Source organism: Mustela putorius, unplaced genomic scaffold, assembly GCF_011764305.1.
Source record: "Mustela putorius furo isolate JIRA1106 unplaced genomic scaffold, ASM1176430v1.1 tig00003858_pilon_pilon_pilon, whole genome shotgun sequence".
NCBI lineage: Eukaryota > Metazoa > Chordata > Mammalia > Carnivora > Mustelidae > Mustela > Mustela putorius.
The window spans coordinates 9,508,560-9,524,164 of record NW_025422010.1 but is presented as its reverse complement, the minus strand read 5'-3'; the positions used below and the strand labels follow the sequence as shown (position 1 = coordinate 9,524,164).

The following is a 15,605-nucleotide window of genomic DNA, read 5'->3' as shown; positions in this document are numbered from 1 at the left end:
GAATGAACTAGGTGTCTGACCCTGGAGTCTGATATCTGGTATATTTGATATTTCAGTGAGTTCTCACAACATAGGGTATAGCTGTGGTCATTTTTATCATAACCCCCAATTTCATGGACAAGAATGCTGAAAGCCTGGAAAACTTAAATGACTTGCCCAAGGCCATACAGCAAGTAGGGGGTGCAACTTTTCTACTCCCCTCCCCCGCCGCCCACACCAGGCTGCATTTCTATTCACAGCAAGGCTGCCTCTCTCAGTGTATACCGCTTGCTTTCTTATTGTTTTATTCGCTTGAAATGTTCCCAATGTTTAGCTTTCCTAGGGGGCCTCTTTTCATTTTAGGTGAAAGGGCCATAATGAACACTTCTCCACTAGCCTGTGTACAGATGGTCATATAAATCCCACTGACAATGTTTAATTTGTGGGAAATTTCGCTTGCTGGTTCCTGTGGAGAAAGTGTCACGGCCAACCATTCTCTCTGCCTGAGCGCGTCTCCCAGCCTGTCCTTTGACAGCAGGAGAGAGAAGTAGGTAGAGGAGCTCAGGAGGAAGCTAGGAAACCAGAAGTCTGCACACAGATACAAGAGCTTAAGTTACAGTCATTCAGTTTGGGAGAAAACACAGCAGTCCTGGTAGATTAAGGTCAGTGGGCATGCCCACTGGTGCAAAATGGGGCTGTGATCACAAGTGACCTCGAGGGGCAGAGGCGGGTGGCATACCTTGGCACAGGGTGTGTAGAGTGTGTACATTCTAAATCAAAACTTATCTTTTTATTGGTCTCATTGCTCACTGGTACTTTTTTCTCATGGTTAGTAGAAGCTCATCCTTGACCTCCTGCTTTCTTGGGGAAGGTTGCACAGAGCTCTCATGATTAGACAGAGCATTCCTCTGGCCAAATGTTCCCTAACAAGAAGAGCTTTGGTCCAGGAATTTTACTTGGGTGTATTCTGGGGATTGTGACCATGTTAAAGGTCACCTTCTCTCCCATGTCAGTTCTGTCACCATTACTGTGCAAGGCGGTCACACTTCCTGAGGTAAAATGACCGAAAGGTAATCCAGCAGATACATAAGGCCTGCAGAGCCCCAGGGGGATGTCTTAGTGATTGAAAAATCAAAGTGGAATTCTCTTGAGTTTTAGCTGGTCTGCTGTATTTTTTAAAATAGATGTCACCAGACAAGTATATTATGTTGGGTTGAGCTGTGTGGAGATGTCTGGGGCATCCCTGATTCTGCTTTCTCTTCCTCTTCTGCCTTCGTCAAAGGGCACCAGGGTGGCTAGTTGAAAAACACACAATTATGCAGTCTAGGTGGCTGGCTTTTTGTGTGGAAACACAGTCAGAAAAGCAGTCTTGTCCCTTTACCCCGATGATCTTAAATATATTTGGACGTGTTCATGCATTCTGGTGAGCGGTTGAGTTCAATGGTCCAAAGGCCTTTGCTTCACTTTCAAACCGAACCCAGGTATGTTTCTTAGGGATGAGAGCATCTGTGAAATGCTGCCAGTGTGTTCTCTGCCTGCCAGCCGCCCTGCCACCACCGGGTTTTTGCTCGAGTGCTCTGAGCCCATCAGACCAGCCTTAGTGCTCATTGGAAACATATTAATTATGTCCTCCGTTTCCACTGGCTTTTCAGGAGGAATTAATCACTTTGAGCGTATTGGCCCGTTTTGAAAATGCCCTTCGGATTCCTGGTGATGTGCTCACCATGTCCCCCTCTGCTTGTGTCCAAATAATGTTCTCCAAAGCCCCAGTGTCCTGCAAGATGGGCGCGGGTTGGTGTGGGGAAAGGCTGCTTTTTGCTGTTGTTGTTGTTTTCCTCTGCTTTCTCAGTGATTTCGTAAGAATTCTTTTTGTTTCATACAAAAATCACGGCTTGCTACTTGGGCGGGCAATATCCCATCCTTTGAGAGGAGAGGTTTCCTAAGGGAGAGCATTGGGTAGGGCTGTTTGGGGTTTTATAGGTTGCAGTGTATGACCGCGGAACTAGCCTGACCACTCCGTTTCTCACCTGAGTAGCCTTGAGTTCCGGCCTGGAGTGGGGACGCTGAGGCCAGCAGCATCCATGGTTCTGAACAGCTGACGCGTTGAGCTCCTCCTCTCTTCTGCCTTTCTTTTGGAAGGGTTAAAGTGGACAGCACTCCTATTCTTTCCTGACATTCCCCTTTCCACACCCATTCTTTATTCAGCCCGCAAAAGAGCGGCTGGAATAGTCTTAGAGGCGAGATCATGTAGACCAGGGCAAACAGAGCCCATCAGCTGCTGGGTGAACTGTCACTTGGTAAACAATGGTTAGCGGCCCCCTGTGCCTTCTTTGCTACAGCTAGGACTGTGCAGAGAACATTTCCATTGTCCGGAGGGAAATGAGGTGGATTATTTGTATATTACAGCAGACAATCGTTTCTGTCTACAACTCCCAGAAGATGGAATTATTGCAACAGTAGCCAGATGACTGCTCCCCTGTCCAAATTGGGGTCTATTTAAAGAAGGGTTATTAAAATATTAATGTAGAACTAGTTATTGATTTTCAGGTTGCTTGAAGGAGATTTTAAGATTTCCGTCAACAATCAGTATGATCAAGAGTTTGCATCCCTTCAATTAAGATACTATGGATTCCCTTTTTATTTTTTATTTGTGGATAAAACTGTTTTCACGGAGCTTGGCATTGAAACGCTTCGTTTTAATCTTCATTTACCCCAGTGCACACAGGGTACCTCATTATTTCTGTAATTTGATGTGTATAATAGGGCTCGAGCTGCTATCTGCAGGCAAAGGGGAGTAGCTGGGGAGCCTCACTCACCTTCAAGGTTTCATTTTATATACAGAATTTGAAAAATAGATTTAATTAAAACTAAATTAGCTTTTCAATGAAGTAATGATCTAACAGTGAAGTATGCAAACAAACCTGGCGTTAATTTTACATAAAACTGTTAAGGACAGGTCTTCTTAGTTTCTGCATATAAAAAAACAACAGCAGTTTTCTCCGTCTACTTCCTGTATGTCTAAATTATATTTGCCAGACACATTATATGTTCTGCTTGATTTGGTTTTCTTAAACATTTAAACAGCAGACATTTTTCGGATTTCTTTAACACAACACAGTCTAAATTAGAGTGTGCTGTCCGAAAATTAACGTAGTGGTAGCTTGAAAATCACCATCCATCATGACCCTCATCTGAATAATCACAGTTTTTGCTTTTCACATGTCTGCTGCCGGCTGACATGGTTTATAATTTGCTTTTCTTGTAATTTCTTTTCGCTGAACCTGAAAACTGCTTTTCTTCAAGCCTCTGTGAAGGGAGCTGAGACACTGGCCTTGGTCCCATCTCTGCAGCAGATTGGTGTTGAAAGCCATTTAAATGCTTAGAATCTCAATTGCTTCATCTTTAAAATGGGGATATTAATAATTTCGCTGCATATTGCAGTGTTTTTCTGAGGGCCAGTTGAGATAAGGGATATACTCATACATCGACAGTTGTCAAGGTCTAAAAATGTTAACTTGCTTTATTATGTCACATCTAGGGTGGGCTTTTAAAAGAGTGATTTAAGGGTTATTATTGTTTCATTTGTCCTGGTTGTTGCAAATAATTTATAGTATTTACTGGGAAGAGCACCTGGGTTTGCAGTCTAGCTTCTGCTTATTAGCTATGAGGCTTTGGACATGCTAACCAGCTTGGGTTTGCTTTTCTTGTCTATGAAATGGGCCATATGTTCCTGGCAGGATAAGAACAGGGTTAGTAATGAAGGTAAAGTGCTGAATGAGATGTCTTCTGTTCTACAAATTTTAGATAAAATATGAGTTATAAAGGCAATGATTCAAATACATGCAGTTATGGGCTATCCCTAATTTTCCTTTCAGTGCAACTACTATTGGTGATTATTTATGCCAAAAAATGTTAGCTGTTTCCATCTGACCTACTGAATGATTAGGAGGTGCGGGTTCATCGAGCCCTTACACACTTGTCTCTTTTAGCTTGCGTGGTTGTTTATGCATCTATAGAACATATCCATTGTTTGATGGATCCATTGTTGAGTTGCGTCTGTGAGCATCCTCCTAGTACAAAATCTGAAAACTGGAGGACAGTTTTATACCTGAAAGTTGTATCTAATGTTTTCTGATGACCGTTTTCACACTTTGAAAACTTTTGTTTGAGTAACAGGTAATTCTAGGCATTAACGACCTTGGCTTTTATAGGTAAGCTTTCTAGAAGGAAAAGCAATCACAGACCATTCCTTCCATGAACATAATGGCCACAGTTACTGTATATTTGTATGTATACATACAAATGATTTTTTTTAAAGATTTTATTATTTATTTGACAGAGATCACAAGTAAGCAGAGAGGCAGGCAGAGAGAGAGGGAGAAGCAGGCTCCCTGCTGAGCAGAGAGCCCGATGCTGTGATGATGCAGGGCTCCATCCCAGGACCCTGAGATCATGACCTGAGCCGAAGGCAGAGGCTTAACCCACCGAGCCACCCAGGCGCCCCCATACAAATGATTCTTGCTTGTATTAAACTCCGTATTAGTTACGCAACGAAACAATTACCTTTTAACTGTACTCTAAGGTTAAGTGTAGAGAATAGGCTCTTCCTGAAAGTCAGACCCATCATATCCATAGGTGAAACCTGACCTTGATTTGGAAGCTTCAGGACTAATTATCTAATCTTTACCAGAAGACTGACGCCCACAAGGCCTGTGTTAGAGCTTGCTGTCTGCAGCTGGTCTCCCCCAGTGGGGCGGGTCAGGGCCATGGCTCTTACACAGCGGCATCACAGCTCCAGTGTCGGGATCTGGCATCAGTCTGCCAACTTACTCTTTGCTGATGTTGGCAAGGTCCTTCCTGAAAGAGCTGTGTTCTCCCATTCCCTGAAGAGCTCAGCCTGTTCATCCTGTTCACATATGTTCAACTGACTGGCTTCCATGCTTGGTCTGTGAATTCCCAGTCCTGGTGAATTTTCCTACTAGAAACAAGATATATAGGAAGAGCTCTCCATGAAGGAAGAGAGACCAGAAACAAAACTTGCTGGGGTGCCGGGGTGGCTCAGTGGGTTAAGCCTCTGCCTTCAGCTCGGGCCATGATCTCATGGTCCTGGGATCAAGCCCCGTATCAGGCTTTCTGCTCAGTGGGGAGCCTGCTTCCCCTTCTCTCTCTGCCTGCCTCTCTGCCTACTTGTGATCTCTCTCTCTCTGTTAAATAAACAAATAAAATCTTAAAAAAGAAACAAAACTTGCTTATACTTTGCAACACTTTTCAAGGTTAAGATTTTCCTTTTTCTTAAACACAGGAGAACATCTTATATTTTTAATGCTCTAGAAATTTTGTGAGAACACTCAGAAGTTGAGAAAACCACTTTATTAATTTTGTCAATACCATTTGGGACGTGGTCAAGCTTTTCTTCTTTAACATCATTCCTCTTGGCAGTCCATTCAGACAGGCTCCGTTTGGAGTCACGGGCAGCTGAGTAGGCCATTTTCTTGGTTAGGGTAGTGTGGACAGATTGGGGAGAAGCTACAGGCTGGGATTTGGGGGAATGAAATGCTCTATAGTACTCTTTCCAGGAGACCCCTACATATGGCAGAGGTTGGCTAGGCAACTGTCTTTATCCCGTCTGTGCCAGTTTGTACTTTTCCATAAGGAGTCCCAATTTATTTGTTACACCTAAACTTTTCCAGGTTAAAATCTGGAGATTCCCTTCTGGTCAATTTCTTGTCTGCCTGAGGCTTTGATGTTAGGAAGCTCTTGTTCTTTATTACAAGCAAATCCCTGCTTTTGAGAACAAACACAGGATTAGTGAGAGTGAAGAGAATCAGGGACAAACTGAATAGTGGGATAAGAACTGACAATTTAGTGTATCCACATCATGGAGAGTTTTTTCCTTCACCCTCAGTGTTAATTGAACAACACAAAGGAATGACTGAGCGTATCTAAGTCTGGAGACATTTAAGCCATCAATGATCAAATAATCAAGAAAATTCCTAGAGGGCGCCTGGGTGGCTCAGTGGGTTAAGCCTCTGCCTTTGACTCAGGTCATGATCTCAGGGTCCTGGGATCAAAACCTGCGTCCGGCTCGCTGCTCAGCGGGGAGCCTGCTTCCCCTTCTCTCTGCCTGCCTCTCTGCCTACTTGTGATCTCTCTCTCTCTCTGTCAAATAAATAAATAAAATATTAAAAAAAAATTCCTAGAATACTTTTCTTAAGCTCCCACCTTCCAAATTACTCCTCGTTAAAATCTTTTGTAATCCTTCAATAGATTTCTGTCTTGCATATTGCAGCCATGTCTGTGGGTTTGGGAAGAATTTTTGGTAATTAGGTTACAAGACTGGAACAAAACAAAGGTGCATTTGTGTCCGATTTTGGTCAGTCTTTACAATTTGGCCTTTGTCGGGACTGACCAAGGTTCATGTGTGTTCCTCCCACAAATACTTATGGAGGGCCTACTGTGTGGCTCACACCCCTCTGGGTGCTGTGAATTTGGAGAAGCCCCTCGAAGGGTCTGCCCTCACAGAGCTCACATTTCAGTATGGGCAACAGACAGGAATAGGAAAAAGCACAAAGAACCAGTAGCCGGTGATAAGAGGTGGGAAGAAAACAGAGCAAGGCAAGAAGGGTTAGAAGCAGGGAGGGGTTGGGGGGGATGGGTGGTCAAGGAAGGCGCTGTGTGTGTACCTTCCAGATGATGTAACAACGAGCTCTGTAAAAGCTGGGAAGGGACGGTTTAAGGAGGGGGAGAGCAGGTGGAAAGGCCTCCAGCCGCCCAGACGCTGTGAGACCCGCAGTGTGGCAGGGAAGAAGGGCAGCTCAGAGGCCCTGGGGAGGACTCTGAAGGATTTCCTCAGGGCAGTGGGAAGCCCCCTGGAAGGTCTGAGGGTCGTGGTCTGAGTTCCACAGTAAAGGGTAACTCTGGGTGGAGAATTGGTTAAAGGGGAAGCAAGGTGGGGCGCCTGGGTGGCTCAGTAGTTAAGCCTCTGCCTTTGGCTCAGGTCATGGTCTCGGGGTCCTGGGATCGAGCCCCGCATCGGGCTCTCTGCTCGGCGGGGAGCCTGCTTCCCTTCCTCTCTCTCTCTCTGCCTGCCTCTCTGCCTACTTGTGATCTCTGTCTGTCAAATAAATAAATAAAATCTTTAAAAAAAAAAAAGAGGGAAGCAAGGAGCCCCACTTGACTCACCTGTGTGTGCACCTGCTCCCTGGGGATGGACGGAGGCAGAGACTAGCTGTGGTGTGTGCAGCCACCGAGGAGAGAGTGCCCCACACATATGTTGCTGTTGGGCTGACGGCACTGGTTTGGCTGTGGAATGGGAAGGCAGGGGGTGGGGAGCAGGGAACAAGTGCTGGGTTTTCCTGTACCCACAATGTCTTCATGCTGATGCCAGAGTAAAGTGGAGATGGGAAATGAAGGCCAAGTGAATGGAAAAAACCAAACCCAGTGTGGATTTGACATAATGCAAAAGTTATATCTTTGGAATCGTGAGTCACATAGTCAGTGCTGAGACGTGTATGGTGGAACCACGTTTTAGGGACATTTTTGCAGGTGTGTCGTAATTCCAAGGCAGTTGTTATGATTGCACTGTTTACGTCCTTCGAAGACGGGGCTCTGTGCCCCTCCTCTTCGTCCCAAGCCTGTGCCCTGGAGATAAGGTTTAGGTTAGGGTTTGGTTTGAATCTAAAGTTTCAGTTATCTGCAGAGTTGACTTCATCTATGATTCTGATTATGTAAGAAATTGGGAGTGAAATCAATGTCGGGAGGCCACAATGAATAATCCATCCTGGTTTTGAGTTTCTGGACCCATGAGATTTGAACGGACATGTGAAAATATTGTCTTGTGTGACTCTTTCCAGAGATCCCTGTGTCCCCTCACGTAGGTGCGCCCATCCGCCGCGGGGTAAGCGCACAGGTTGTGGACGTCCAGTATTGCCGAGTGAACGGGGAACCCCATCCTTGTCCTGGTGGACCTGGCTTATAACTCTGTTCCATCTGGCTTGTGTAGGACGAGCTGGATGAACTCCGTGCTGAGATGGAAGAGATGAGAGACAGTTACTTAGAGGAAGACGTTTACCAGCTGCAGGAGCTTCGGCGGGAGCTGGACCGCGCCCACAAAAACTGCCGAATCCTGCAGTACCGCCTCAGGAAAGCCGAGCAGAAGAGCCTGAAAGTGGCTGAGACTGGTCAGGTGGATGGCGAGCTCATCCGGAGTCTGGAGCAGGACTTGAAGGTGAGTGAGTGTCGCTGATAGGGGGCACTCGTTCCCAGATGGGGCGGCAGGAGCCAGGGATGATAGCGGGTGGGGATCGCAGATTTGGGGACCGGCAGCCCTTGGGCCCCACCTACACACCTGGTCCTGCCGTTCTGAGGGTAGTTCTCTCTCTCAGCAGATTTTAGCATACACGTTCTTTATTCACCTGCTGGTGTGTAGGGTATGGGTAGTCATATGGCTTTGACATTCCAAGATTTTAAACCTGTCCCATGAACTGGAATCTTAAAACCTAAGGAAAAGAAAACAAATTGTAATAAGGGATCTACAATTTTTTTTTTAATTTATTTTTTAAAAAAGATTTTAATTATTTATTTATTAGACAGGCAGAGATCACAAGTAGGCAGAGAAGCAGGCAGAGAGAGAGAGAGAGGGAAGCAGGCTCCCTGCTGAGCAGAGAACCCGATGTGGGACTCGATCCCAGGACCCTGAGATCATGACCTGAGCCGAAGGCAGTGGCTTAACCCACTGAGCCACCCAGGCGCCCAGGGATCTACAATTTAAAAGAAAAGAGAGAATTGGGGTGCCTGCGTGGCTCAGTTAAGTGTCTGCCTTCAGTTCAGGTCATGATCCTGGGGTTCTGGGATGGAGCCCTGCCTTGGATACTCTGCTCAGTGGGGAGTCTGCTCTTCCCTCTCCCTCTGGGCCTCCCCCTGCTTGTGTTCTTTCTCTCTGATTCTCTATCTCAAATAAATAAATAAAATCTTAAAAAAAATGAATAATTAAAAATAAATTTAAAAAAGATAACTGCCACTTGGTCTGACAGTTGTGGAGAATTGTACAAAAATGCCTTCTAAAGATCTACACTCTTTAAAAAAAATCTATTGATGATCAGTTCAGTTATAGTCAAAGACCACTCATAGAGGTTGATTCTAATCATTTAATGTTTTTATCGTTACTTAAGTTTCTGGAATGCAGGAAACCTGAAATGACCATAACCCAAGGATGGTGTTTTGATTTAACTGAAAGAGAAATGGGACCATAACTAATTGTCTAAAGCTAATTGTCTAAGGTGTTTTTGAAAACCACTGGCAGAGGTGGGAATGAAGTGAAGAAATTCCAGACATTATACCATTTGCTATCTCCGAGGGTAGCATGGCTTCTCTTGTGCTCCAATTATCAAATCATTTATCAAGAGATGAATTATGCATAATGTCCTCCTTATTATGGGAGTACTTATGAAATCTCATTTCGCCTTTCATTATGATAACAGGAAAAGAATCTGTGTAATTCTGTCAAATCTATAAACCACTAACAAAACGTCATTCAGGGGGATATAAGGGTAATTTATATTTCTCTTGCAAAATCTCATTCCTTGTTTCCCTTTAGAAGGTAAAAACATTTAATTGCTTTTAACATTCAGATATTTTACTATAGTAGACAAGATAAAACTTGACTACATTATTTTACAGGATTATTTTGTTGTGTTTTTGTTTTTAGCAAGTAGTTTTAGTATGCCTTAGGAAGAGAAATGTTTATTGATCCATTTTTATTGTTATTGTTACTATTATTTCTAATTTATCATTAAAGCAGTGTGTGTGAGCAGAATTGGGATTCTTGGTGATACTCTATAATGAGGTAGAGCTATCCACAGTAGCCTTTTAATCCAGATAAGGGTCATAGCTTCGCTTATAATGTAGATTTCATGTTTGAAACTAATACCCTCCTCCTTTAAAAATAGGCTTGTTAATATTGCTGGGGTCTTTGCCCAGCGAAGGTCTTTGCCCTTTATGGCGATATCATATCACTTAATGATTCTGCCTCTGAAGTTGTTTGAATGTGCCCTTAGCACACAGCAAAACTTCATGTCCTGATAACTATCTCCGTGGGTCAATACAGGTAGCCAAAGATGTATCTGTCCGATTGCACCATGAACTTGAAACCGTGGAGGAAAAGCGCGCTAAAGCTGAAGATGAAAATGAAAGTCTCCGACAGCAGATGATTGAAGTGGAGATATCCAAACAAGCCCTCCAGAATGAGCTGGAGAGACTGAAAGAGGTAATCCCAAGACATACGGGGATTTCTTTCTTGGGTTTAATTGTTAGGAGCTTGGCACTCCAAGGGCCCCATTTGCTGAACTGTGGTTTGTTTGTAGGGCCCAGAATCTAAGAACGGTTTTTCCATTTTTCGTAGCATTGTAAAACAAAAACAGTCACACAAAAATAAATCTAAAAAAGCAAAGAAGACTGATAAAGACTATATGTTGCTTACAAAGCCTGAAATATTTGGTGTCTGACCCTCTACAGAAAGGGCTTGGTGAACCGTGGTCTAAAACTACTTTTTATCATTTCCATTCAGATGAGCTGGCCATTAATTCCTTTTATGGGTCTAAATGGAGAATATTATTACCGGAATACAAAATTAAGCAGTAGCTTTTTCCTCGAGTCTCCTCTTCCAATGAGCTGGAAAATGTGTTCTGGTTGTCTATTAAGCTGTGTAAACAAATAATCTGTATATGCCACCTCTATCTGTTATTTAGGCAACATGGTTTAAATACAGGGTTTTCTTTTTATTTTAGAGAGTGAATGTATTCTAGCAAAGTGGTCAAGAAAATGAATACATAAATATATATATATTTTTTCCCCTTTGCATATAGTAATGCAAATGCTGTTTTATTGTTACTTCCATTATAAGATTAAAGCTGTGTATTTTCTTAGAAAATAGCCTGTATGTTGTTGGAGTTAGAAACTGTTGGTGAAGCCTTTACAGTGATGGCTGAAGCCAGCATTATTACCTGCTAAAAGCCTCACTTAGTGCATGTTCCCTTTGGACAAGTTTCCCGAGTCACCCAGTTGTTCCTCATCCACCCAGCTGTCTACCTGCCCACACTTAATTCAGGCTCCGTACCATGCCCTGGGGAGGCAGGTGTGAGTATGGCCGCACAGGCTCTGCTCTCAAGATGTTTACAGCTCAGTTTGACACGTGGCTAGCAAAACAAGTAATCACGGCAAAGGAGCCGGTGTTGCTGGCTCTCTTCTTCCACCCCATCCCCCCAACAGCCACTCAGGTGCCCTGCTGTTTCTAGAGGTTGGCAGGGGGGTGAGGGGCAACCTTCTTTGTTCAGAGATCAATAGCCCTGGGGCTCAGTCCCTCGCCTTCGGGTCTCTGCTGACATCCCACTTCAGCCACCTGGCCCTGCACACGTACACATTCCCAGTTGTTCCTGCTTCCCCCCTCCTGGCCATCCCTATCTGCCTTCCCATCTGACATGCTGTGGATTTTGGTGACTCGCTTGTATATTGCCAGCGCTTGTCTGACAATGCCATGGGTTTTATTTCTTTGTTGCCTTCACTAATGTGCCTCCAGGACTTGAGCTCTGTGGGAAGAGGGTGTGTCTCCGTAGTTCATGGTGGGGTCTCCGTGCCTAGAACAGTGCCTGGCACTTAGGCGTTGTCGGAGACGTGCAGGGTGAGGGAGTGAATGGAGGGCGAGAGGGTGGAGCTGTGGTGAGCACAGCTCGCCTGGGGACTCCGTGCGCTTCACAGAGGAGGTAGAGTCTGAGAATGTTCTTTCATCATGCGTAACCCTTGCTCCTTAACTTAGGTGTGCACTTACCCCAAGGGATTGGGGGGATTTCTCCTCTCTTTGTGGGTCTCTTACCTCTGCACTTAGAGTCCCCCGTCCTTTACTTCCTTCTTTCCCTTTTGCTCTAAGTCTGCTAGAAGGTTTGCCATAATGGCTTCTTTCCTCAGGATTTCCAGTTTGAGCCTGACCTTGAGGGTGCAGAAAACATCTTAGGAGTCTATTTTACAAATGTTGTATGTGTGAATGCCTACATACAAATATTCAAATTATATGTACACATAAGTAAGTAAATAAATATATTTGAAGCAGGCAGTTTCTCTTGCCCCCAAAGAGCTGGATTTGTGTGGGACTTGGCATCAGGCCACAAATAGCTCCTCAGGGAGAGAAATGATGACTGACGTTCAACGCCAGGCAAGGGTGAAGCAGGGGTCTTTAGAGAACGGTGATGTTGGTTGAGGCTGGATGTACACAGAGGAGGTGGCAGGCCGGCGCCTCCCTGCCTGTATGGGTTAGAGTCCCCCGCAGGCATGGCCCAGCTGGGCTACAGTCCCTGTTTTACCTGGAGAGCTGCAGTCCAGCCGCGGGATGGTGTCTTGGCACCAAACCTCACGATTCCAAACAAACCCTAAAACTGACCAGACTCTACAGAAGGTAGATGCTCTAGACAGTGCAGGAAGGAGAGAATGATGGAACCAGGCGACCCGAGGTTCAAAGGTGGTAGAGGAGATAATTACTGGAAAGTGCTAGCTGTGGCTTCGTGAGTGGATTCTCTTTACTAAAGCGGGAAGGGAAGGCGCTAGGAGCTTTGCTGCGAAGGGACTGTCCTGTTTTCTCGATCTTGAGTCCCACTCGTTATCGGTTCACCTCTGAAGTTTCGTAAGCGGATGAGTCACATTCCGGAAAAGGCAAGGGGAGTTCGTGCGTCGCCTGTGTCTCTGAATGACGGAAGTAGCTGCAGACGACCGTGTCCCTCTCAGCCTGGGAGGACAGTTAGGGCATCTCCGTGCCTCTTGGGCTCCGTAGCTGCTGCCGCGGGGGGCTCCTCTCCTGGAACTGCACACTGTCCCTGTGGCGGCCCGGTGGGCTTCTGCCAGATGGATTTGCCCGAGCACTTCACGCTCAGAGAGTCCAGAATCAGACCTGCCACCCTCAGCCCCACCTGACTCTTCCCTGTCTTTCCCATTTGTGTCCACGGCGCTGCGGTTCTGCTGGTCCCTCTGGCGGGAACATTGGTGGGTGCCCTGACCTCTCTTCCTGCTGGCGCTGAGAATGCCTTCACATTCTGCCCTTATGCTTTTGCGGTCTTAGGAATTTTCTTCTTTGCTTTGCTTTCTTTCTTTCTAAGATTATTTATTTATTTGAAAGCGAGAGAAAGAGAGAGAGAGCGAGCGCGTGCACGCACATGAGTGGGGGGAGGGGTTCAGGGAGAAACAGGCTCCCCACCGAATCTGGAGCCCCATGTGGGGCTGGACCCCAGAACCTTGGAATCATGACCTGAACCAAAGGCAGACGCTTAACCAACTGAGCCATTCCAGGAGCCCCTGAAAACATGATTTTTTTTTCAAAACATTTTTTTTAAAGATTTTATTTACTTATTTGACAGAGAGAGAGATCACAAGTAGGCAGAGAAGCAGGCCCAGAGAGGAGGAAGCAGGCTCCCTGCTGAGCAGAGAGTCCGATGTGGGGCTCGATCCCAGGACCCTGGGATCATGACCTGATCCGAAGGCAGAGGCTTCAACCCACTGAGCCACCCAGGTGCCCCTCAAAACATTTTTTAATTTAAATTCAATTAATTAACATATAATGTATTGTTGGTTTCAGAGGTATAGGCCTGTGATTCATCAGTGTTATATATCACCCAGTGCTCATTATATCACCCGCTCTCCTTAGTGTCCATCATCCAGTTACCCTCCCCCTCCCCCAGCAACCTTCAGTTTGTTTCCTATGATTAAGAGCCTCTTACGGTTTGTCCCCCTCTCTGATTTCACCTTGTTTTATTTTTTCCTCTCTTCTCCCGTGATCCTCTGCTTTGTTCCTTAAATTCTACGCATGTCAGTGAGATCAGATGATAATTGTCTTTCTCTGACTTACTGCAGTTAGCATCCTACCCTCAGTTCCATCCACGTTGAGGCAAATAGCAAGATTTCATCTTTCTCTCTCACTGACACATGCTGTACCGTGGATGGACCATGAAAATAGACCAAGGAAAAGAGACCAACGAAGCTGGACATATTGCATGATTTCATTTATTCGGAATAGGTAAATCCATAGACAGAAAACAGATCAGTGGTTTCCAGGGGCTGTGGAGAAGGGAGAGGACTGCTTAATGGGTATGGGGTCTGCTTCTGGGGTGACAAAAAGGTTTCAAAGTAGATAAAGGTGATGGCTGCACAACCCTGTGAATGCCTCTTAATTGTGTACTTTAAGGTGGTCGGGTTTAACCTCAAATAAGATTTTTTAGATTCTCTATTCTACCCATACTTTGACCAGTCTTCTCTCAAGTGAATATTTGAGAGCCGACTCTATGCCGTCACACATTAAAGGCAGACACTACTTCCAGTCTCTCCCTTCTCTGTTTCACCTTCAACGCTCCCCCAATGCCTACCATGGGACTCTCCGCTTAAACACATGAATTTGCCCTGGCTCCTGATTGGCTGACTCTCTAGTGTGACGTAGAGGACGCTTTCTGCTGGGGATCATCCCTGTCTCCCGGCTGGGTTTCCCACCCCTTGCTGCAAACCCTGGAATGAAAGAAAGGCAGCAGAGCGAGATGAGAATAATCTGTGCCTTCCGGTCTCCTTTGAACAGAGAGGGTCTTAGAAGAGTCACTGTCTCCATTGATAGATAAGATGATTAAAGAGGGTTGGCAATATGAAACTATGTGGAATTGTCCCTTCTGTCTAGCCAGCTTCCTTGTGCCTCTTTGCATCGTGGTCCATGCACCCAATTCTGGTACACCCCTCCACTTGTGCAAGCTCAAAACATTTTTGCCTTTTTAGGAGTATATTTCTTCTAGTACTCAACTCTATGATGAATTATCTGGACAGGTTGAAAATGGTTAATCTTAGCTTAGTTTCAACGTCTTAAAGATTGTTTTCACTGAGCAGTATTTCATTCTACCAAAGTTTTTGAATACTTCTATATCTTAGACACAATAATAACTGGCCAGTTTAGTTGGCACTTGGAAGGGACAGAGACAGATTCTAGATCATTCCAGGGAATGGGGATTTTCTTTTTTTTTTTTTTTCTTATTGAGGTGTAATTGACATATAACATTATATTAGTTTCAGGTGTCATGGTTCAATATTTGTATATATTGCAAAATGATCACCCCAATAGTAGGTTAACATTCCTTGTTGAACACATGGGTCCAAACATATTTTTTCTGGTAATGAGAACTTCTAAGATCTGCTCTCTTAGCAACTTTCAAATATGCAGTATAGTATTGTTAACTATGGTCATTATGCTGTACATTATATCTCATGACTTATTTATTATAACTGGAAGTTTGTATCTTTGGATTGCCCTTACCCCTCCTACCCATCCACCCTAGGGATTGTTGAATGAAGCCACAGGGAACCAGTTAGCAGCCAGATAGCTCTTGCGGGCCATCTTTCAGCACCATTCAGGATGTGTATTGATTCTCTGGGTTTGGTTGAGATTTCTTCTGTGGCTAATAAATGATTCAAATTTTATAAATATTTCTTGAGTGCTTGAGAGGAAAGCATATGCTCCAATTTTGGGGTGAAGACTTTAAATCCATTAGATTGAAGACTTCCAAATTTGAACTCACAACAAGCAGTACATTTTATATCATCACTCAAAATACAAACAT

The 15,605-nt window shown here is 44.8% G+C and overlaps 1 protein-coding gene across 9 annotated transcripts in view; it reads left to right on the top strand.

The window, feature by feature from the left end:
• Positions 1 to 15,605, top strand: part of MTCL1 (microtubule crosslinking factor 1) — a 124,093-nt gene that overhangs the window by 3,715 nt on the left and 104,773 nt on the right. For all 9 annotated transcript variants that reach the window (XM_045065382.1, XM_045065381.1, XM_004742720.3 and 6 more), the window contains exons 2-3: positions 7,982 to 8,206; positions 10,085 to 10,243. In XM_045065382.1, coding sequence (XP_044921317.1) covers positions 7,982 to 8,206; positions 10,085 to 10,243 — 384 coding nt within the window. The remainder of the gene's footprint in view (positions 1 to 7,981; positions 8,207 to 10,084; positions 10,244 to 15,605) is intronic.